Source organism: Xyrauchen texanus, chromosome 16 (assembly GCF_025860055.1).
Source record: "Xyrauchen texanus isolate HMW12.3.18 chromosome 16, RBS_HiC_50CHRs, whole genome shotgun sequence".
Taxonomy (NCBI): domain Eukaryota; kingdom Metazoa; phylum Chordata; class Actinopteri; order Cypriniformes; family Catostomidae; genus Xyrauchen; species Xyrauchen texanus.
The window spans coordinates 5230949-5256310 of NC_068291.1; the positions used below are offsets into that span (position 1 = coordinate 5230949).

General features: G+C 36.8%; 1 protein-coding gene across 1 annotated transcript in view; it reads right to left on the reverse strand.

The window, feature by feature from the left end:
• Positions 1-1267: 1267 nt before the first annotated feature.
• The window catches only part of orc3 (origin recognition complex, subunit 3), a 35320-nt gene continuing 11225 nt past the window's right edge, over positions 1268-25362 (reverse strand). The window contains exons 12-20 of the mRNA XM_052145844.1: positions 21738-21854; positions 21516-21595; positions 15449-15582; positions 14045-14133; positions 12358-12452; positions 12123-12264; positions 1931-2047; positions 1765-1844; positions 1268-1481 (exon numbers count right to left, since the gene is read on the reverse strand). Coding sequence (XP_052001804.1) covers positions 1376-1481; positions 1765-1844; positions 1931-2047; positions 12123-12264; positions 12358-12452; positions 14045-14133; positions 15449-15582; positions 21516-21595; positions 21738-21854 — 960 coding nt within the window. The 3' untranslated portion in view covers positions 1268-1375. The remainder of the gene's footprint in view (positions 1482-1764; positions 1845-1930; positions 2048-12122; positions 12265-12357; positions 12453-14044; positions 14134-15448; positions 15583-21515; positions 21596-21737; positions 21855-25362) is intronic.

A 25362-nucleotide genomic window follows, 5' to 3' on the forward strand; every position in this document is an offset into this window, starting at 1 on the left:
TACACAGTCCCATATGTAGCAGGGTGCGATGCACTGTGTGCTGGGTTAGACTTTGTTGCCCACACGCATCAATGAGCATTGGGCGCCGAACACCCTTTCACCAGTTTGTCCCTTCTCGGACCACTGTAGGTTGGTACTCACCACTACTGACCGGAAGCACCCCACAAGCCTTGACATTTCAGAGATGATCTGACCCAGTTGTCTGACTATTACAACTGACTACGAGAACTAATTGTTCGTTTACCATATAATCTACCCAGATTTGTGGCCTTGTTAGGAGATGAGCAGCATTATTCATCAGTGTGCGCACGCACGCATATATACACATAAACACACACAGACAGACACACACACATTACTGTGCAAAAGGCACATAAGAGGTTTCAAAAAAGCATTTATCTTAAGATGGTTATTTGTATCGTCAGCTTTAGTGTGTCAAAAGGAAATATAAATGTTAGAATTCCAAACATTACTTTTGTAAATAGAAATGCTTAGAATAGAAGAACAGGGAGCCCTGCAACAGATGGCATGGCCCCCACAAAACCCCCCACTGAACATTGTGTCAGTCTGGGATTACATAAAGAGACAGAAGCAATTGAGACAGCCGAAATAGATAGAAGAACTGTGGTGAATTCTCCAAGAATCTTGGAACATCCTATCTGCCAACAACCAAGAAAAACAGTGTCCTGGTGTACCTAGGAGAATTGGGGCTGTTTTAAAGGCAAAGGTGGTCACACCAAATATTGACTTAGCTTTTTTATGTTTACTGGACTTTGTATGACATTAAGCAATAAATGAAAACTATTTATTGTATTATTTTTGAAGACATCTTTACTATGCAACATTTTTCACAAGTGCCTATTTATTGGCTTTCTCACTGGGGGCTCCAGTATATAAAAGGCATGATTTTCTGTAAAGCTGCTATTAAACAATATGTTAGTGGTCAGCTATAGTGCAGAAGGTGTTGCACTTGTTTTTTTTTTTTAAAGAAATGTTGGATGTTGGGGACCTGGGTTCAAATCTACCCTGGGCCATGTCCAGATCTTTTCCCCACTCTCATAACTTCCCCTACTACCTTATAAAGGCTATACACTCCAAAATGAAATTGACTTTGTCATGCTTATGGGCAATATGCTGATGCTTTTTTAATTTGATGAATAACTGGCCCATAAATATCACTGATTGATACATTGGTGTTTCTCTAATATAAAATTAAACATTTCAATCTTCAGAGTTAAAATGTTTGAAAGAGACATTAATACAGGAGATCTGAATTGTTTTATTCCAATGGTAAGATTTAACAAATAGAGTAACAAATGCATAACATGTAATACTTTGGCCACTGTCTTGTTAAAAGTGCTTTAAAGATGATTCTTTAACATCCTCCCCAAGTGAGTCTTGCCACATGGTCAGTTTTCTGTTTTGTTGATTTAACAAAACCAAGGAATTCCATCTCGGAAACAGCCTGAATGAAACGAGCACTGTTAAATGTTAAGAACAATAACTATTAGAACTATTTTTCAAAGCACTCTTCTGAAAGGATCTTTTAGATTATTATTTTTAAACTTTTGCTTGCATTTTTGCAATCCAATATGTAGATCCATGAAAGTCACTTTATGAAGCATAACCCCTAATAGTACCTTTATGAAGTAAAACATTTATTGAAGATACTCCTAAGTTACTACTAAGGAACACTTATTTTTTATGAATAAATAAACATTGTATAAAATATGCCCATTTTTTCCAATTCTATGCAAAGGATACTGCTTGAGACTGTCGTATTCACCACACTCATCAGAACCTTGATCTTTGTCCTCAGAAGCTGAGATCACGGTCACAAAGGCCTAGAAATATCAAGAAGAATGCTGTTAGTATAGATATCCTACTTGAAGCAAACTGTATTTCAGGTTTATATTGAGTATGTTTATACCTCAAGCCAGTCATAAAGATTTATGAGTCTTCCACATTCAAGATGAAGTTTGTAGATGATGCAAATGTCTGGAGCAGTACTGGAGACTGTGCCAGCATTTGTTTTCAGGGCTTCCTTCTGCAGTAAATACAGAACACAGTTACAACACACAAATATTTTTCATGCATAGATTTTAATCAATTTGAATAAATGTAACCTGACAGCAGATTCCGAATTTAACATTTATATGCACCCTAAACTAAGCAATCTGATAAAAATATCTTTACATGTGCATCACATGTATTCCGAACAAATGTTAAGTGCATGCGTCGAGCGAATAGTTTCAACATTACCATAGCGACGAGAAGCTTTTAGCGCTTTTGTCAGAGAAAGCAACCGAGAATGGCTCCACGGTGTGTATTAATTATAGTCTTAAAACTAAGAAAATCCTACAACTTTCATTTCCTGAAAGACTTGTTTGAACAAATTGTAATTTTGTACTCCTGGTCCATTCGGTCTCCAAATAATCCTTTTATCCAAATGTAGAGTTTTAAATATTGATTTATTTCTTACACCTAGTGTTTCACTTCAGAAGACATTAATTAATCCAATAATAAGATGTGTATTGTATAGGCGTCGGAACCTTATTTCTTAGAGACCCTAAATTTGGCCAGATGGTCCCAAATCCCAACCGCTACTAAGACATATGTGCACACACCCATCCAACACTAGGTAGCACTTTAAAAAGTACATTTACATTTTCTCAAGTGCTTACATAAAATATTAATTGGAAATATCAACAAAAATTACCGCCAATCAATTTTCAGCATTAATATGTTGCATTGTGTACAGCCAGTTGTTATAGAATTTGGCATCCACTTACAAATTGCCAAAATTAGGCTTTATACCAAATTATGTGAGAATCAGCCACAAGGTGGTGCTATAATAAGCTATTTTACATTTTTGTAAACATGAATCGCATTTTATTAGACTTCAGACTCGACCTGAAATGACTTCTGACTCAACAAAAAGACTAGAGTCTTTTATCCTTAACAATTGATATCATTGAGAAATAATGTGTTTTATTTGTATGGTTTTGTGTCACATTTCACCATGTGTCATGATAGATCAGACCATTACCATAGAATTCGATGATGTATTGCTGCATAAACCCCAAAATGTGATGAGTCTCATGAAACATTAGTCACAGGGATATTAATGCATAGTTTGTCCTATATTTTACCACTAATGTATATAAGTCACTTTTTTTCTTACATCAAAAAGGTCCTGCAATTTATAGTCCAAAGTGACTTATTTACATAATTTATACTTAATTGATTTCGACTGGTCAAACACACTGCACACATCTGAATACATCAGTCAACCAGCAATGTAACCAGTTTAATTCTTTCCATTCTAACTTTGTGCTAACATATTCTACTGTCCAACAGACCTCCTTTTCAGAGTTTCATCACACTGCTAGTAAAAGCATTCAGTTTGTAAACCAGACAATTAGTGCAAAGCAAATAGCACTGCAAATATCAGAAATATCCATGATCAGCAGATGTTGAATTAAATTAAATTAATAGAATACAACAAGCAAATTGTTGGCAGACTCGTGCCGCAGGTAATCATAGCCATGCTGATACAAGACCAAAAGCTAGAATGAGAGTGTGATATTGCTTTTGTACAACAGTTCAACAAGGAAAGGAAAAACAAAGGAGGATCCCAAAAACACTCGTGTGGAACTACATTCTTAGGCCACTGATTCATGCTTACAAACAGCCAAAGCTGCTGTTGCTAGTTTGAAATATGCATACAAGCCTTTGTTAGTAATTCAAAAACTTAACTTTAGAACTAGTATTGAAGGCTGCTAACACACTATCTGTCACAAATGACTGTAATCTTCTGCATATTTGATCTTATTCTGACCATTCATTCAGATATGAAGAAACCATCTGACTGAAAGTTTAAACCACCAATCACACAACTTTTTACGTGACGGTTTTGGGGTCTGTATTAAAAAGGGACCTATGATTCTCACAATGCAGATAATGCTAAAAGAATCACAGAATCCAGTCAATAAAAATGGCATAAACTATAGACATATTTGGTAAAAAAATTAGTTTGAATACACAAATTTGTTTTTAAATTAAAACGGTGTTATGTCCTAGTGTGATTATAAAACATATTGCTGTGAGTTACGAAACTTTGTATACGTCATCGACACTACGCCCTGAAGTTAACGGAGAAGTTTGGGAACAAAAGAAATAATGACATTTAAAAAAATGCTTGTAACTAATTAATTTGGCCTGTTTTCAGAGACTGGTCTCTGTACATTCTTTGGGTCATACACAATGATACCAATTTTGCCCTGGTCAGCCATACTTACTGTACGCAATTTTTAATTGAATTGAAAACCTACTTCTAAATCCGCCTAGAGCATTTATCAGATCTTCTGGCAAAAAGCTTTTTGATAGGTCTAGCCTTTCTCGTATAGTAAATCAAGAAATTTGATGGAAAGATCTGTATCTCAGCAATGTTTTAACATACTGACATGCCGTGGCAATACTGTAAAAATTCAGAGACATCATCACCAATAGGTCAAAAGCAGTTTGTCGCATTTTGAGTAATTCTACTTTTAGACTAGCTTGATTATGCCATTACTAGCAATCATTTTAGGTGTTTAAATATTATTACTATTGTTGGTGTACTTGGACCCATAATTACTGCTTGCAGTAAATTATCATCACTGTTTTTCTCAGTTTAGCAGCTTATTAAGAAAACATTGTCACCTAATACTTGCTAACTATAATAATGTGCTAACTTGGGACTCGAGAAACCCTTCTAAATTAGCACTGTTGAAAAACAATTGGCTATAATTAAACATTAATGTTGGAGAAACAACATGCAGGACTGTGTGGAACAAAAATCAATTACGGAACAATATGGGACAGCGTAACGTGCAAAGTGTGTGTGCAAACACTAGGGTGTCTCTCGACCTTAAAAAAAGGCTAGCTAGATTTACACTGCTAAATTAAGGCGGAAATTTGTTGAGGTCTTTGAAAAGGGTACATCAAAACATAGAATCTAGTTACACAAATTGAATGCCATACATTTGTGTGCATAAAGGTCAAAGTATACTTCGAGTGTCCACGCTGTGAATCCCTCCACGCACAGTATGTGTGACGCAAATTGCATCATCAGCACATTCGCCTAGATTTTCTTGACTCGTGCAAGTGGACCTCATCTGCGCATTCTCATGCATTAATGAGTGTCTGCACCTTTTGTAATAGTTGTGTTTGAGTCCCAATGTCATTAAGCCATTTCAAGAATTCAAATGTGCAAAAGATGCACAGAATCCAAAGAATTTGCTGTACCTGGAGCATTTGTTCTAAGAACAGTGGGCAGTTTCACTGCTCAGGACAAAGCAACACTCTTGTTTTTTTATTTAATGATAAACATCTTGCAAATTCTGCAAGGCGGATACAAACTTTTGTGCTTAACTATACCCCAGGGATTCCTTTTCTCCTGCCCCAGAAAATTTGTGGTAGTCCAATTGGAAATTCAGTGTACTGTTGAATCTCTTTTTGTAAGAGACTCTTTCTGTTGTAAAAAGTTATAAGTGCTTGAGGAAACCAGTAAGGAGGTGGGTGCCATTTATGCTTAGAAAATCCTTTTTCTCCTGTTTATCTGGACTAGCCAGGGAGACAAGTTTTATTGTGATTTATTTTTGTAATTTTTTGTGTGTGTGTTAAAGGAAAGTTACAGGTCTAAAAGTTGGACTAGAATCGTTTTATTATTTTGGCCTTGCTCCCTCCTGAAGGCATTTGTGATTCCATTCCCTTTTTTTTGTGTGTCAATAAAACCAAGTTCAGATTTACCCTTGTTGAAAGAGTATTTATAGTGCTGAGGCTGGAGACTAGGAATTTTCTGGGTCCTCTCTCCACTTTTATTACTGCCCTTAACCCCTAGACTGAAAAAGGAGCAGATCGTAACAATTGGGGGTTTGTCCTGTCTTTATTTTTACGTAACAAGCATTCGGTTGCTTATATGTGGGGTAAGTAATAATTTTCTCTCTTCCTGTTTGTTGTTTTTCTTTTTTGGTGAGGAAAGAAGCTGTGGTATTGAGAAAAATGGAAGTTTGATTTTATCTCATTCACTCTTTCTCCCACAATAGAGATTTTTGACCACTGTAAAAAATCGGATCTATTTTTGATAGCAGACTTTTTTTAACATTGAGGTTCCGAGACCAGCAACTAACGTTGTAAAGCAAATCTTGTTTGGAAAGCTTGAGGCTGGGATGTTGAGAGGTTATTTCCTGACACTGCACTTGCTGAGTATTCTGGTGATCCTTTGTTAGCTCTCAAACTGAAGGAGTTAGAACTCCTAATAAAGCAACATGATTGTGAGGCCTTGTTAATCAATCTTCGTGTTGTCAAGGTGGAAGCGGAAAGAGAGGTTCAATTAAGCAATTTGAAATAAAGGCTCAGGAATTAAAGGGTAAACCTGTTCCTTTGCCTTGCTCCAGAGTTCCCACTGTTGTCTCCCCTACAGCCATGCCTCATAGTTCTAATGATGTTATCACGGGCACATACGTACCTTAAGCTCATACCGCCATTTAGGGAAGCCCAAGTCGACTCTTTTGTTACCTTTGAATGTGTCGCTATGAAGTTGTGGTGGCTGAAAGATTTGTGGACGCTGTTTTTTCATAGCTCAAGAAATTTGTTCTGCCTCACCAATAGATCCAAGCTCTCACTTATGACTTAGTGAAATCTGCAGTTTTGAGATCATACGAGTTGGTCCCTGTGGCATATCGGCAAATATTCCGGTCACATTTGAAAACAACCAAACAAACTTATGTGGAGTTTGCGAGGGAGAAAATTTCCCTTTTTGAGAAACGGTGCATCTCCAGCAAGGTCACGACTCTTGAATAGCTTCAAAAACTGCTCTTGCTGGAGGACTTCAAAAGCTGTTTGCCTGAAAATGTTGTCATATATTTGAACGAGCAAAAGATGAATTCTCTTTCTGACACCACGGTGTTGGCCGATGAATGTGTTGACGCACCAGAATATGTTTCTCGCCGCGCAAAGTAATGTGACACCTCTGGCTAGTAAAGGCCCTGTTAACCCGCTGGGGTCGACGGATGCGCCGGCACGTCCTGCTGGATTTTTTCGTCATTACAGCGGAAACAACATAAAATTATCCGTCATTTTGGGGCATACAGATAAGCGTAAGACATCATTAGAGAAAAGTGTCTACTTTTATTTGTGTACACTCACAACAACAAAACCTTTTGCTTCTGTAAAATAAAGAAAATAAAAAGGGTGAGCTTTCAGCAGTCTCTGAAAAAACACACATTTACTGAAACTCTGCGAATACTTATCACACAAACATGAAACATGTGTCTAAAGAAACCTTAAAATGTCTACTTTTAAATAAAACAATTCAAATCTAAAACAAATATTCTCCTGCAATGTAATCTGTATGAAACATAGCAATGTACAATTTTTCTGGCTCAGCTAATTATCCCTAATGTGATCACACCCACTGTCAGAGGGCGCTATTCATAAGGTAACGTGCGGAGGCGATCAATGCAAATGGTAAACGCCCATGACTGTTCTGCGCATTTGGAAGATGGGACGATACACAGGTTAGGAAAAGTCCACATTTTCCTCAGAAGGGGAGCGGGACTCCGATGACCGTTTGCATTTTGAAGAGAGACTTGATTCAGCCGAGGAAACAATTTCATATCAGTAAGTAATTTAGTTTTACTTGCATATTAGTTGACATGTTATTTTATATAAACATGTACATATTTTACTAGTGGGACTGTTTCCAGACTTGCCAGCCAGGATTCAGAATATTGAAATTTGAAATAGGTCCTAATAAGCACATTTTTGTTACATTTAAGTGTTGTTTTGGCTAAAGCAGGTATTTAAATTGTACGTTGTATGATATAAATATGATATGTAATATAATATAAAAATAATATAAATGTTTAGATTATATTTTAACTAGTGTTTATGCTGCCTCATCATCAACAAATATGTGTAAGGGTGTAAATGTGTCAAAAGTAATGTAAATATGCCCATATTAGAAAATCAGCATATTATAATGATTTCTGAAGGATCATGTGACACTGAAGACTGCAGTAATGATGCTGAAAATACATCTTTGATCACAAATTGCATTTGACAATATATTCAAATAGAAAACTGTTCTTTTAAATTGTAAAAAGAGTTCACACAATGTTTTTACTGTATTTTGGATCAAATAAATCCAGTCTTGGTGAGCAGAAGAGACTTCTTTTAAACGGTAGTGTAGGTCTAAAATGAAGTAAAGTCTTTATGTAAAGAAAATTCAATGGCAGAAAGGGGCATTTTCAGAAAGCGGTTTTAAAAACAAGATTTATTTTTGCATTTAATTTGGTGGTGCAGAAATAACACACTTTTATAAGTTGTAATTTGCTTTTCCACTGTAAATGTCATGTCCGTAATGCTGGAATTGCCCATGTTCAAATGTTTAATTCAAGTCCAAATGTTATTGTTTTTTTCTAAATCTGTGAAAGAATAATAATGATTTCTGTAACTGTCTATATCACTATTGTTTTAGTCATAAAAAAAATAAAGTGTATAAATCAACACATATAATAAAGACAGCATATTGCACAGTTTTGTAAGTGTTGGTCCAGGTAAACACAAAACGTCTTATTTGGGTCCTAGGGCGAACGTTTAATTACCCCTGAGTTAGATCACAGTTTGGTTTTCAAGTCAGTGTAAAAGCAGGTCGGTATTGAGATTGGTTCTCAGTTACATGGGGACATGAGGTAATTCCAGCATTTACAGGGGCTAGTCAGTCATTTTATTGCGGCCCGAATCCAATATGTCTGTTTTTTCCCCATCACCCACGAGACAATTCCCGGCCGAATTTCCTACTGTTCGTGTGGTAATTTAATTTGTGTCCGAATCAACATCTCTGAGTTTAAGGGGGCTTTCACATTAGCACTTTTGGTGCGCACCCCGGTTCGAATGACGTCAGAGTTCGGTTCGTTTGGATGATGTGAACGCTGTCTTCCGAACTCGGGTGCGCACCCGCGAACCGTACTCTGGTCCGCTTAAAAAGGTGGTCTGGGGTACGGTTCATATGAACTCCAGTACAGTTCGCTGCTGATATGAACGCAATCGAACCAAACCGCGGAAGTGAACCGCTATTGATGACGTATAATGTGGTCGTCAGTCTCACACGCGTCACTTTCAAAATGAGCGGAAAGGGTTTACTTTCGTGCGTGCGTGCGTGTATACACTTACTTTGACGAAAAGCGGGATTGACGCACACGCACTGCAAGCAGAGAGATGATTTCGCTTGCCTTCGCAAAAATTGTCTTCGGCGGACAGCCCGCTGTCTTTTGAACGATTTCAGTATTTTTGCGGCAGACAGACGCAAGTGTGTTTCTGTATCTTGATGCTGAAAACAAAACCAAAGGTTAAAAAAAAAGAAGAACAAATGTGAACCGAGCAAGTCTATTCATTGAATTTTGACGCCTTTTCATTTCGTGGTTATCAAGCAATACGATTACGCACCAGCTGCAGCTTCATGACGCAAGCGTACCGCGGTTCGGATACAAATATATAATGTGAACACAGTCCATCGGGGGCAGGGGGGGGGAGCAATCGAGCTCGGGTTCGGAACAGGCAATCGAACCAAGTGTGAAAGCCCCCTAAAAGCAGGAATCAATCCAAAAGTCGTTTTGGAAGTCCTTTCTGATCTCTGCCAAGTGTCATACGGTTACTATTTGAGAAGATGAAGTCATGTGCATGTGTATATTTCATACAATGGAGGCTTGCATCACAAACATTTTGGAAATTATTCACAGAAAAAAATAAAGAAAAAGTTACGTCACTGCTTAACCACAGTGCACGTGCAACTGAGATAAAACGCTCTCATATCAGCACAAGAAACGAAAGCATGAACAAAGCGCCCCGTGTTCACGATTTACACTTTAGCGTAATTCCAAATATACTTGCATTGCCTATTTTTTAAATGTGTTTACACAAAATACTCAGGACGCAGTCTGAATCAATTGTGAATCAATTGTGTATGAGTTTTATCACAGAGGAGCCATATAAATGTACTTTAAGATGTCAGCCTTGAAAGACAATTACTGTCCAAATAGGGCTTAAGATTGCAATTTATCTTGTTATATACATCCGGTCACCAGTGAATGCTTCCCCAATCATTGCACTCAACCTGGGAGGATTTAACTCCACTTTTAAGATGATTAAACCATGTATTTTTGAGTAATCGGCTGGAAATATGGCTTTAATAAAGCAAGAAACAGTTGTTTTAAAATGACTTCAAGTTCAAATGAGTTAGTTTTATTGATTTATCAACACTGGAATCTGTCCATTGACAACAATCAAATGGAACATCCATAATGCTACTAATCATAGCCGAATGTGACAGCACCCAGATTGTGATAATGTTTTATTTGGTGAGGACTTCTCCCTGCTGCTCTTCATCAACACCAGATTAGTAGCAGCAAGTGAAGATTGTGCAAAGGCACTCTTCTGCTTTTCCTGCAATGCACGGATTTGAAAGGATGAATCACACAAATTTTGGAGCCAAATTTGTAAGGCAAAATATAATGGACAAAAGAAACCTGTCGAATAACTAAGATGACATTTTAAACAAACTGAATATTTAGGAACAGAACTTTGAAGGGTGAATATTATAGAGTTTTTAATTATGAAATTTTGGGAGAAATGTTCCTGAATGTTTATATATATTTTTTTTTCACAGCTTAAAGATACAACCATGTTAAACTGCAGCCCAAAAAAATGCAAGCAATGTTTATGCAATGCATGTTTTATTTCGATTAGAGCAATTTAAAATGCATCCAAGATATTGTCATTTATTTACTTCTAAATGAATAGTATACAAGTATATTAATAAACTAATGTGCTTATTTTATAGTGTAAATGTTAAATCCTATTATTGTTTATACATTCATATTTTTAACTCTTGTTCTTAATCATTATTTATGTGCATATATATATATATATAAAAAGTTTAAGAATTAAAAGGCATTCTTAATTATGTTAATGTATCATGTATTCTCTTAATTAATATTTTGATTTGAACAATTTGCAAAACAAATAAATAACTTTGGAACAACACTCCAGTGCGATTCTTCTTGTGAACAACTTGGTCTTTTACAGACAAAGGCATCATATTATGTAGGGATGCCACCGACCAAAGATTTTCCTTGTCAACTAGTAGGCGTTAGTTTAAGCCATTAGTTGTCACATGTTTATGATATTAATTTAATTACTTATATATATGTGTGTGTGTTGGGGGGCATCAGAAAATGGTTTGAGTTCCAGGGCTGAGAAAGAATGTTATCATTGCTAACATTGTTCTACATTACAGAGAAATACTAAACCGAAATAATTAACCTTGAAAATATACATTTTACAAGCGCACGCACAAAGCGAGCCGAAAATCACTGAAAATCCGTCTATGCGCATGTATGTATTGTACAGAGGCGTGAAGTGTTGTGGAACACACACATGTAAAAGGTTCTCACTCTTTCTTTGTTTCTGTCTTCAGAATGTTTTATAGTATTGTCTAGAAGTGCTGCAAATGACATCAGACATCTCCGCTCAGGAGGTGCTTTGAGTTGACTTTATTTCCACAGAGCAGTTCATTGTGAACGCAACTTTGCAACCTATACCTCCGCAATCTGTGATTAAAACATAAAATAATACAAAAACACCTCGAACCATGATTTATATTTTGGTGATTATTATCATCATATACATTTCTAATTGTTTTTAAGTCTTCATTTGTTGAAATAATTTTCCGCCATGATGTTAAGACGGATTCTTGCCTGACGGAAAATGGAAAGATGGTTACTCAAAGTTTGAAATCTAGGTGTCTTGCTTTATTGTGTTGGCTGAACCCTGACACTGCTTAACAATAATTATCCCATAGTACCACCTAGCATCCTAACAGCAGTTATACCAGTGTTCGTCAGTTTCCTGTGGAGTTTTTCTGCGACCAACCGGCCAATCAAAACTTGGTCTTCCAAGACGTTTGGTCGACTATCAGGTGGAAGCCATAAAATTTAGCAAATTCTTTCTATAACCAAGTAGAAACTAGTATTTTATGATAATAGTGGAAAGGCTGGTGCGAATCAGTGGAGACGTACCTGCAGGTAGTATAAAGGATGACTGAGAGCGGCTTGAATGGACATGCGAGGGGCAGCGTTGAGTCGCTGTCTCAGGACCCCTGAGGAACTGTAGTAACACACCTCACTGAGAGGCTGGAGTTCTGCTGGAGTCAGGTACTCTCTGAAAAGAGACTCATTAACATTACACTACAATGACAATTCATTATAAGAGCAAGTTTTTATGCACAACATACTCATAGTGTTGTTCACTAACCTCACAAGGTCATCAATAAATTGTAGCACCTGGTTTTGGAGTATTTCAAATGGGCTCATTTTCTTTGTTCTTCTGGACTCTTTTTCCAGCAGATTCTATACAAAAAAGCTTATGTCATTGCCAATGCAAAATTGTTTTAAAATAATTCTGTTTAATGAAATCCACCAATACAATTATTCTACAGATGACACTAGAGTAAAATTTCCATCTCTTTCCAGCTGTATATTGGAGAAGTTCTTGTGTAAATCGTGATAAGGCAAGATTTCTAGTAAATATGGCTTTTTTATATGATTTTCTTTTTTTAGAAATGAACAAAATTTAATTAATGAGCAACTATACCAACAATCCGTCTTCCAAACCATGTTTTTGCCTTACCTCAAAAAGCCTATAATAATGATTTATATTTTAGAGCTGTAGGGACAGATTTAGTGAGAAATTGCAAACTTCCGTCATTCGTCTGTAAATAGAATAAAAGAATATCGAGCTACTACAGTGCATGTATATGTGCAGTCATAGTTGTGGTAGTACCTTGAAGTTGAAAGCTTGTAGCCACAACAAATGAGCGACATTGACCATGGATCATTCATTCAAAGACACGAAACAACCTCGATTTGGCTTTTCAGAGGTGTCAACAACTCAGAGATCTTAAAACCTTTAAAACCGACCCAGAGATGGAGTTGTTTTATTTTTTTAGAACATATTTTATTGGACCAATTTTATTATGGATTGTAATACTGCAGTGCTTTCAATTTCATTTGAGGAAGGACACTGGAAAAAATATTACTTTAATGCTGGTAACAATGCCAATCTCTAAACCAGTTACTACCTTGGTCTATTTGCCAGTTAGCTTAATTATAATAGTTTCCACCGTTTGAGTTGATCTGATATGACTAGCAATCACTTTGTCTAATATCATGAACGCTATTTATTTCAAACTGTTTTCAATAAGTCAAAACAACAGCGGAAGATATTCTACTTGTCTGCTCATAAGACATATATTCAGATATCCATCTTTTTCTTCCTTTCGTAATTGTATTATTATATTTTTAAAGGGGAGGGGGCGATTTTTTTGTTGTTAAGTGACATTTGCTCTGATAAGTTGATCACCTGTAATCATGGTTACACCGGTATTCCTCAAACCATTAGATTCATTCACGCAGAAGAGCAGAGTCGAAGTCCAACTCAAGTAACCTGCAGTTTTATACTTCAACCGCTAGAGGGCCAAAAGTTACATAGTGTAGCTTTAAAATTCAGTCAGTTCCTCACAGAAAGTGAGTAAAACTCATATGGCTTTAGAATGCTTGAAATATAGTGCACAGTATTTTGGACTACTTTTATTGTATTCTTCATCCTTTTTGGAGCCAATCTTTTTGGTTGAATTGTAAAAAAGCAGCTCGGACATTCTACTTAATATCTTTTTGTGAGGCATGGATATGTGGTTTATTTGAACATATTTTTGAGCTTGCACTATAAAACCACAACTTTTATTATAAAAAAGAAAAACATTTATAAATGTCTGTACTGTAATTGTTGACATTAATGCATCCTTGCTGAATAAAATTATTGGTGTCCTTTAAAATATATAAAAATTCAGTGATTTCTAAACTGTGAATGGTGGTGGTGTATACGTTATAATATGCACATGGTACAGAAACGGTAGTTTTGCTAAATAAGATAAACAATTTACCTTTTGAAGCTGAAAGAGATCCGTTTTTCTCTGATAATCCTTTCCTGACAAGATGACGTCATCCCCAGGGGGATCTTGATTGAAATGACCTGATAGGCACAGCAATGAATTACCCAGTTAAAACAATTAAAACTAGGCCTCTAGTGTTTCATTTATAGCTACACTTAATTTTCTTTGCAAATGATTAGGAATTTTTAAACAATGCATGCTGGCTCATCTGTCGAAAACCTTTTTCACTGAAGAGCCAATTTTTTCATTTTTGGTTGTAATTTTGTAAAGTTTGTAATTTTTTTGAAAGAGCCATAGCACAAACTAATAATTTACTATTAAGTTTTTCAATAAAATAAAATGTTTGCTATGCCCATAGACTACTCAAAAACACAAAAAGAAAACAAATATGCAACAATTAATAGGTAAAATGTTACAATATGGAATTGAGTACACGTGTTTGTGCGAGTCTCCATAAAATTACTTCATTTTACAATTGTTCATGAAAAAGTTCAACATAAACAAAACACATCTCTAAATTAAAATTGCACATTAAATGAAACAAAAAAGCTATTAAAATAAAGTGATCAAAAAAATCTTATAAATAACCTCCCCAAATCCAAACATTTACCATCTCCAACAGCCCCATTAGCTTTCACGCAATCATCCATCAACGACAACAGGTGAAAATAACTAATAGCCTACAAATGAAGAACTAAAGACAATTATAAATGTAAAGATAATAATAATCATAATAAATAAGCCTAATAAATTCCCATGTATTCCCAAAAAATGCTGCCAAATGTGTGTTCTTATCAAATGTGTTTGTATTGCGTTTTGGTAATGCAGTTAATGCTGCCTAAAGAAAATAAAACAGAACTCAAATTTAAGTTCAAGGTGTCATATTAGTTTATGATTTAATCACTTTCATCTTTGTTTCTTTAATATATATATATATATATATATATATATATATATATATATATATATATATATATATAACAGAGTTGCGTTCACCATGTATAAAAGCGAACTGCTCCGTGTAAATAAAGCGAACCTTCTGAGATGATCAGAGTTAATTTGCAGCATTCTCATAGATGACATTACTCTTGCATCTAATCAGTGCAAATTGTGAATTTTCTTTTTAGCCTGTTTGTGATTTGTTTAATTCCTTTAGTGAATAAGGGGCTAAACCAGTGCCGAAACCATGTGCAAATGAACAGTGCTTTTACTGGGCACAACTCATTCTTGGTGATTTCCCCCCTAAATATGTACTCGGAGTGACTATTTGCAGCAAGGTGTCAATAGCATCTCCCACACAATGCGGAGCGATTTGTTTGCCCACACCCCAGAATGTAATTTTCCTACTTAAGGATCTATTTATATTTACTAAATCTGCAATTCAGGTTCACTTACACTCCAGCTCTTCCAATTTGACAACAAAATCTTCTACTTGTTGTAGCACATTCTGCATTCTCTTGGTGCTGGCTGATTTAAGAATGTCTGCACAGTTCCGTAAAGCTGCAACAAGCTCATCTTTTGCTAGAATCCTGCAGAAAAATAAATATATTAGAGTGGCACTGAAACCAGAAAAATTTCCAGAAGAAATTACAAGAACTATATACAGAAACAACTGAATCATAAAACCATATCTGATTTAAATTTAAGGCAATTTGATGATTGAGGAATTCTTCAATGACCTTTGTCCGAATCCATTAGATTTTCCGCTTATTGGAATGAGCAGTTTCCCAGCATTCCCACAGCATGATGTATTTATGGTATTTTCTAGGTGGTACCTGGGAAATAACTTGGCAAAAGCAGACTCTAAATCCATGTCTGTTCAGAAATACAAGCAGCAATTTCACCCTGCAGCTCTTGCCTGGTTACCCACTAAAGATAAGCAGGGTAGATTCTGGTCAGTACCTGCTTACTGCTGGAAGAGGTATTAGGGAGGCCAGCAGGGGGTGCTCATCCTGTGGTCTGTGTGGGTCCTAATGCCCCAGTATAGTAATGGGGACACTATAAACTGTAAAAAGGCACTGTCCTTCAGATGAGATGTTAAAAAGAGGCCCTGACTCTCTGTGGTCATTAAAAATCCCAGGGCACATCTCGTAAAGAGGTGGTGTACCACAGTGTCCTGGCCAAATTCCCTCCATTGGCCCTTATCTATCATGTCCTCCTAATAATCTCCATACCTGAATTGGCTACATCATTCTACCCTCCACTCCATCAATAGCTGGTGTGTGGTGAGCATACTGGTGCACTATGGCTGCTGTTGTATCAATCAGGTGGATGCTGCACACTGGTGGTGGTTGAGGAGATTCCCCCTACACTATGCAAAGCACTTTGAGTGCATAGAAAAGCGCTCTATATAGGTTTATTATTATTATTGTAAATTGAAAGACAACTTTTATTTAAATTAACCGTCACTGGTGGGTTAGGGCCAGTTTGTGAACAAAGTGCAAGAAAAGAATGACAAAAACTTGATTTAGAACCTCAAGATGCACCACTATTTCAGTATTGGCTGCATCTGCTTAGGGCTCCTACACACTAGGGAAAGCTCATATGGAGTGTCAGAGAGATGAATGCGGCATTCCATTTTGAGGGTGTGGAAAGAGCTGTGTAAGTTGGAATTCAAGTGGGCTTCCAGCAAATTGGATTTCACGTAAGCACAACTGGGCGCTCATTTCTAAAATTTTCTTTAGTCAACGGATGCCAACATCTTGTCATATCAAGACTTGACTGCTGCAATGCTCTGCTGGCTGGCCTCCCCCTAGCACAATTAAGGCACTGCAGTTGGTCCAGAACATGGCAGTGCATTTGGTCTTCAACCAACCAAAGAGGGGCCACCTCACTTACCCCTTTTGATCTCACTCCACTGGCTACCAGTAGCTGCCCCCAGCAAATTCAAGGCTTTGCACTGGCCTTCAGGACAGCCGATGGAACAGCGGCCATTTTATTTCTCGCATTTTCACCCCAATTTAGAATGCCCGATTCCCAATGCGCTCCAAGTCCTCGTGGTGATGTAGTGACTCGCCTCAATCCGGGTGGTGGAGGACGAATCTCGGTTGCCTCCGCATCAGAGACAGTCAATCCGTGCATCTTATCACATGGCTTGTTGAGCATGTTACCGCACAGACATAGCGAGTGTGGAGGCTTCACGCTATTCTCCATAGCATTCACGCACAACTCGCCCACAGAGAGCGAGAACCACATTATAGAGACCAGAAGGAGGTAACCCCATGTGACTCTACCCTCCCTAGCAACCGGGCCAATTTGATTGCTAAAGAGACCTGGCTGGAATCACTCGGCATGCCATGGATTCAGACTCGCAACTCCAGGGGTGGTAGTCCAGGGTATATGCAGGAATCTTGAAGTTAATTTTAATACCTTTTCAAGACTTTTTCAAGAACTTCTCAATATTTTTTAATACCTCACCGCCACTTCAAGCTGTAACCATTTACATCAGTGATACTTTTAACTTAACAGTTTTAGTTTGTGATAAAGACTATAGACCACTCTGATACAAAAAAAATCAAATAGGCTGGGATAGTAAATCAAAGCAAAGTTTATTAAAAAACAAAAAAAACTTTACTCCACCCTCAACAACAATCATGCTGACATGTGCCTCAGTTCTTCTGATTTTGTTCCCAGCAGCTTCTCAGTTTGGACCAATTCGTTCCGTTTTTCTTTACTACGTCTTCTGAGGATGTTGGACTTCGTGATCAGTTGTGCCATTAATGTCCCAGATTTCCCCTCTGCTGTTTGAGTTCAGTGAATGGTGTTTCTCCGCTGTATGGAGACACCACAACATCTCAGCACGCAGTGTTGCTGTGCCGCCCAGAGCCACTCTGATGTCGGCTGCAGAAGATGAGGAAGCAGAGACAGCCCGGGTCATAGCTGTAGCTTCAGGTGCGACTGCCGGTGGTGTAACGACGTTGGCACTAGGTTGTGGTGGTGCAACGCGATTACCACAGAAGCTAGCGATGGAGAGCTGCCGCTCTCGGCGTCTAGCAGCGGCTTTGTGGCTAGCACAACACATGTGGGACTTTAACGAGTTAATGCCCATTGACACAATACTTATTTTTTCTTGCATAATGTACAATATGCCTCCCTGACATTCCCCTCGACTGGCTGCAGCCACTCTTTGAAGTCCGGCATTTCCATCCAGGACGCTGCAAATTTGCACTTCCCCATTCTGTTCATGAGTTCACCAACCTTCTCTTAAAACATTTCGGTGCGTTGTAATACGCACTGGGAACGCTCAGAGCGTACATTGTGCTTTTGAACTTCCGCCCGCCTGCCCGCTCTGGTGCTCTCAGAGGCAATTTACTGAACACACCCACAATAGCCTAGTTTTTTATGTACCTGTTCGTTTTTTTAATAAAAATGACTAAATTCACACACTTTTATGATGTTTTTGGGACTCAAACTGTTGGACAGCTAATTCAGAAAAAATACTTTCAAAATTTAAGACTTTATAAAGCTGTGATAAGACTTTTTAATACTTTTTAAGGGTCTTAATTTTCCCAAAATTGATTTATCACCTTTTAATACTTTTCAAGACCCCGCGGATACCCTGTAGTCAGTGTCTTTACTCGCTGAGCTACGCATGTCCCCGAAACAGCACCCTCTTAATTTAACTCACTCCTTCAGGTCTATGTCCCCTCTCGCTCCATGCGAAACAAGAATGAGCAATGCCTGGTGGTTATATTGCAACTAGGCACAAAGTTGCTCTCCAGATCATTCACATTCCCTGTTCTTCAGCAGATTTGCTTTCTACCACAAATGATCTGTTGAGAACTTCCAATATTCAAAACAGCTGAAGACTGTTCCACATCTCTTCCATGAGTACTTAATCAGTCCACAAACAAAAGGCACTTAAGGCACGTCTGCTCTCAACTGGCAATCATTGGAGAGATTAACAGTGGACCCTTCATTTGCATGTTCCTTCAGTTGGATTAGCATCTGAGAAAGACCTATCTCTCGAATCAACAGCAGAGATTCTGACATTTGATTGGTACCACGAGTCACTAGTTCAGCAATCGGATCTATGTCTTTAACTTCAGCGTTTTTTCTCCACCCACCACTTTACAATCAGATCTAGTTTAAATTTGAGGATGACACAGTCCAACACATGAACATTGAGCTAATTGTCACTATGAACTTTAATACACTGTGTTCCAAGTTTTAAAATACTGTATTTCAGAACATATTCTTGCTGTTCTGAGAAGAGAATAATGTAGCCTTCACATTGAAAATGTTATCCTATATTAAATGTCTAAAATACAAAGCACTTAAAGTTTATTTATTTTTTTACAGTTCTATAGGGTAATAATTTACTTATAGGTAGAAGTAAATTGGTAATGTTATGTAATTCATGTTTTTAATGGTATGTGACTCTAGTATTGTATTTAAATAAATGTATTGCTACAACAGATGCAATAAAGTCGTTAACCAAAAGTTTTGTTACTGAATAAAGAAAAATATAGTAATTAAGTAGTCGTTGACTTTAAATACACTCAGATCACTGAATAATTATGAAATAATGGAGTAAAGCTTAAATTGTACCATTTTGCTTTCAATTATCAGTAATTCTAAATGTGGTACCTATGGGCTAAAATAATGTAAATTCAATCCATATAAAATGATAGCAAAACAATTATTTCATTATTAAAACATAGGTTGTTTTAATGAAACCAATGAAATTGTTACATTTATTAAACCATGGCAAAGAGGAATTATTCACAGTTTTCCCCACTCTTGTGGTACCTTCGATTACTACGACCATCTTACAAACATTAGTGTTAAAATATGTTTCTGATCATTTTAAAGATATTAAAGAAAAGTATGGCTACCGCTCATTAGCATTAGATTTGCAGCTCAGCAAATGCCACATTTCATTATCAAAAACAAACCTCATAATATTTTGTGAGTTATAAAATGCAGTGAGACAAAGAGTAGAAAGTCTGCTTTACTAACTCGTTGTGTGTGGTCAGCTACATTGCTGAAAATGTCCCTCTCTGTGCATTAATGCAGGCACATTGCGCAAAACAAAAACATTACGCTTCTTGAGTCAGATCAGCACGCTGTGTTATGATTGGTGTATTAAAAGCTCAGTGTGATTGGCTAAAAAGGTCTTCTCCCAAAAACCCTATTTGTGAATCGCAAACAGGCAGGAAGGTCTCAAAAATAGCCACACACACGACAAAGCAGATTCTACAATCCATGAATAAATGCAACAACATTCACAAATGTTTTATGTAAATTAAAGAACTTGAGATACATATTTGTGAAAACATTTTGAATTCATTAAAGTGAGATGTATTTGTGTGGGCAATCGGATTTTGAGAATGTGATTTGTACTGTGCATTTATGAATTCTATTTTATATCTATATAATTTCTGAGATCATTCTAGCTCCATACCAATGTAATATATCACATTTTAATGTAAAAATGTTTATTATATACATTGCATGACTACTCATTTATACGGGTGGAGTAGTCCCCTCTTATTTAAAAGGTTTAATTTACACCTCCACTTTTTAAACACAGAGATAATTCCAAACGATGTCCGTCATTTTGATAGATAAAACATAAGAAAATAATTTTTGCCATAGCTCCTGAAATTGAATTAGAACTATCTTTACTGGTCTTGATGTGCTGCTTCTATATCTCCTTGCATGTGCTTAGGAGAGAGTGCGCAAGCAGCGCAACTGAAGTGATGAAACATGCGTACACCTACTGACAGATTTATTTGGCTGTGTTGATAAACAGTCTTGTCCCAACAGATTCTTGATTCGTTTAATTGTTCCATGTGAAAATAAACACTGTAAATGTCTGTAGCGCTTTACAGCGCGGTTCTCTCATGCTTTATACATTTTATTTTCACTTTAGCGTAATTCCAAACATATTTAAACGCAAATACAGAGAATACAGTTTGTGGATTGATGAATTTTCCAGATAACAAGCGCAACTGTAATCATGTGATCAACAAAAAGTCTCGCTCATCACCCATGATTTAATTGCCATCCGAATGCATGAGTTTTATCACAGAGGAGCCATGAAAATGTACTTTTACAGACGTCACCTTGAGAAACAATTGCCAACCGAATAGGGCTCAAGTCGTTTTTAATGAGCAGGGACCTTTGGATAATAATAATAAAAAAAAATATATATGCGACATATTCCAGAAAACATGGAAATCACTTTTATTTGGCTTCTTTAATGAGTCTTGATCTAAGGTGAGTGCACATATTTCTAAAAAGTGCTTATTAAATCGTTTATCTGTAAAACTTTTTAATTAGTAAAAACTTACTGTGCACCTTTAAGGCCTACCTTTTCTCTGTAGCCTCTGGAACTATGCAAGTGTAGCATTGTTTTTCTCGTTGTTACTGTGTATTTGTGCAAATGATGTTTCAATGTACAAAATTATATTCTTAGAAAGCAAAATGTTATTTCTGATGAGGGGCTGGAAGTTACCTCAAAAGCTGCATGGCTGAAGCATACTCCTCTGTCTCCCAAACATTCTTTTCAATGCAGGACACATGGAGCTCTCGAAGCTATTAGCATAAAAAACAGCTTTCATTTGTACGGAGCACTAAACATTGTCCCTTATTTTGATTTGGCTTACAATTTAGCAAAATATATATTTTTTTAAGTTAACAATCTAAACAAGAGCCACATTGAAAAAAGTCTACTTACGTGTTTTCCCAGGGGACACTTAGGCAGTGATGATGTCAAAGCATGCAGACACTGGAGAATAGGATAGTAATTCTTGTGGTATTTATGAAGTTTTTTCAGTAACTTCTGACATACTTCCTGAAAAGATAAAAATCATACTTAAGAGCATTCATGCTCATACTTCAATTAAAGTCAATTAAAAGGATAGTTCTTCCAAAAATAATATTTCTCTCATCATTTACACAAGAACAGAACACAAAGATTTTTTGAAGGATAAACAATGTGTGTTTGTCCATAAAATGCAAGTCAATGGGGAGCAAAACATTCAAGATTTATTGAAGCGATAAATTCGATTAAAAAAAGTCTAACTTCTAAAAGACATGAATTGTAATTTTGTAATACATGTATGAAATCATGAGCACTCACATTAAAATGAAGACTCCAGTCATATCAGAAACCTTATAAAAGCTGTTTTATTCTACATGGAGAGGGTCCACACATGGGGGCTGCCATGTTAGAATCACATGACCAGCCAAAAACTACTCGCTTAATCTCAGTAACCCTCCTGTTATTTGACACTTTCTCTCATTGATTAAAGTAATCATGACTGACTGTGAATACTACATTTCTACAATTACATCTGAAACTGAAAAATATTGATTTTAAATGATGCTGCATCCAAGCCACTAGGTGTCAGTGTAAGTCCAAGATGACAAAGACAAAAGTTACTGAGTGTACCTTTAAGTGTACCTTTAGATAAAAATATGAGAATTTCTATGATTGTTTTTGTTTGTGTATTTTACTTGCCATTTGTCTGTTTCTGAGAGAAATAAAAAAGGCACATAAAATGTTATTACTCCAGCCATTTTGGCATTACAAACAGATCAGACCAGTTATATATGCGTTTCAACATCACAATAACTAAAAGTCACAAAAGTGGTCACAAAAATGCCTTCATGTACATTTTTTAATCAGAGTACAAAATCAATTTGCAAAACTCAACTAAACTTTACTACACTAATGCAATCGGTTCTGCATTTACTGCATGTGTGGATTTCCACTCCACCCTTGATTCAATAATCTAGTTTATATGCAATCCATTACTACCCAACACTTGAGTGCGAGGAAGTCTAAATTGAAAGCGCCAAGGAGACTGCAAACGTAGTTGCAGTTTGGTCTGTTTCTCACCCAAAACCGATCGTTTTGTATCAGAAGACATGGATTAAAACCACTGGAGTTGTATGGATTACCTATAGTCAGCCATTAGGTCCTTTTTAGAGCTTGAAAGTTTTGGACCCCATTAACTTGCATTTTATGGACAAACATCATGTATACTTCAAAATAATCTTTGTTTGTGTTCCCAATTAAGAACACAATTAAGTTAGGTTAATTGCAAGGATTAATTTGATAGAAAATTTAACCAGGAAGCGGGTGTTCAAAATAAATGTTTTTTTTTTTTTTGACAATACAAGTCAGGATACAAATAGGGAATGTGAAAAAAAAATGTATAATCATTTTTGGGTTTTTCTGCAATATGTCAAATGTACCTGGCAACAGTGTTCGGACAAGTTGCTTAAATTTCGCTTTTAGAAAGACTGAAAATACCTGGAACTGAAAGTACTGAAATACCTGGAAAATCAACTTGTTTTGTTAAAATGTACTTGAAATAAAAACTGAATGCAGTTCTATGCATTTATTATGCCTGAGAAACAGTTTGGTTTGATTTGTTCTGTATAATGCGTGTCCAGCAAATATGAGATCCACACACTATTTTCATCAAATAATGTCTCTTAAGCTTTGTTTAAACAGGCACAAAAAATAAAAAAATTGGGTCAATCTGACTCAAATCCATTTAGGTTTTTATAGTCTGAATATAAGTAGGTGGATTGGAATCAGATTAAAATCTAATGCGTCTCAGTCTGTATGTTCAGATCGGATTTAATGTGTTTTTTTCCATAATTTGTTGTGTGTGACAGGTTTTTTTCGTTAGGTGATGCGAGGAGAAGACATGTACTGCATTCCTGCACAGGACATTTAGCATGGAAAACAATAATGATGGCCACTCTGTTGGATCGTTACAAGAGACATTTTGATAACAATTACTAAAAAATTCTGTTTTATTACACCTTTCAGCCCTCCAACAGTGGAAGGTGAAGTATGAGGGGAATCTCTTCTGATTGGAACATACCAATACGTCACATATACTGTATGTTACAAGGCAGCAAAGCAGTGCAAACCACTTTGCTTTACTCACCTAAAGAGATACGCTAAGGTGCAGTAATACACACCGGATGCGAGCCACCACAGCGCGATGAGGTTGAATGTCTCACGCGAATACGGGACATTTGAGCGTTTTGAGCACTTTAATACAGACCCTTTTATGCTTCAATATGGGACAAGGATGTTTCGCTACCCCCTAAAATAATAGGCAAGTCCTGTTTGGGAAAAGATTCGGGACATCTGGCAAAAATGCTATAAACATTGCATATGTCACTTCTCCCGTTTTAAGGCATTTTCTGTGAACAATGCAGGGGCGGACAGGCTATAGGGAGAACCAGGACTGTTCTCAGTGGGCCGGGCCGCGTTATGCCAAATGTGCCACGACTGGCTGAAGAGGGCCGCAAAATGGTGCCTGATATGCAGAAAAGGACAGCGACTGCTTATGAATGCAAACATCTCAATTAATCATAAAAAATACTCGATAAAACAAGTACTAAATAATACAAAACAAGCCACGTGTGTGCAATGTAGAGACAGTTTAGTGCAAAACTTTAAGAGAACTGGCACGTGACATTGAAGTGTTTGATTATGATACCCCTGAAGAACTCGTGGAATTTGAAGGGAATATAAAAAGTGCAGAGGCCGAGCTGAAGCACCAAATGTCATCTAAAGGCCTCAGAGAATAGACCCAATTGAAATACAGATATAATACTATTTTGTCTTGGAAGGTGGAGTTTTGGCTCTACAGGGCAGGACATTCATATTTTGAATCGGGGGACTAGGCAGGAAAATTTCTGGCTAGATATATAAAACAGAGGGAGTCTTTTTTGACCATTCCCATAGTGAAATCTGCTGGTGGTGAAATATTTACCTCAACCATTGATAGTAATAATGCTTTTAAAGAATTATATCTAGATCTCTATAGTTCCACATCTTCGTCTACTGATGAGGATATTAGAAACTTTGTGGAACCACTGGAACTTCCTAAACTGACGACTGAGCAAAAGAAATATCTTGATTCTGAGATAACTTTGGAGGAGCTTGGAGAGGAAATTAAGGCCTTGCCCACCGACAAGTCTTCAGGGCCAGATGGCTTTGCCACTGATTTTTTTAGATCTTATTCTACAGAACATGCAAAACTTTTGCTAGAAGTTTATATAGAATCATTAAAGAATGTTAATCAGTCTGATTCTTAAAAAGGACAAGATCCAAGCGATTGGAAGAGTTACCGACCAATTTCCCTAATCCAGCTAGATGTTAAAATATTGTCAAAAATGTTGGCTAACCATTTAAGTAAAGTTATGACTCTTATACATATAGATCAGGTATATCTCTAACACATATAGATTAGATGGTGTTTAATCAGGGCCGTAACTCTTCTAATAACATTAGGCATCATGTGGGCAGTGGCGAACGATCAGACTCC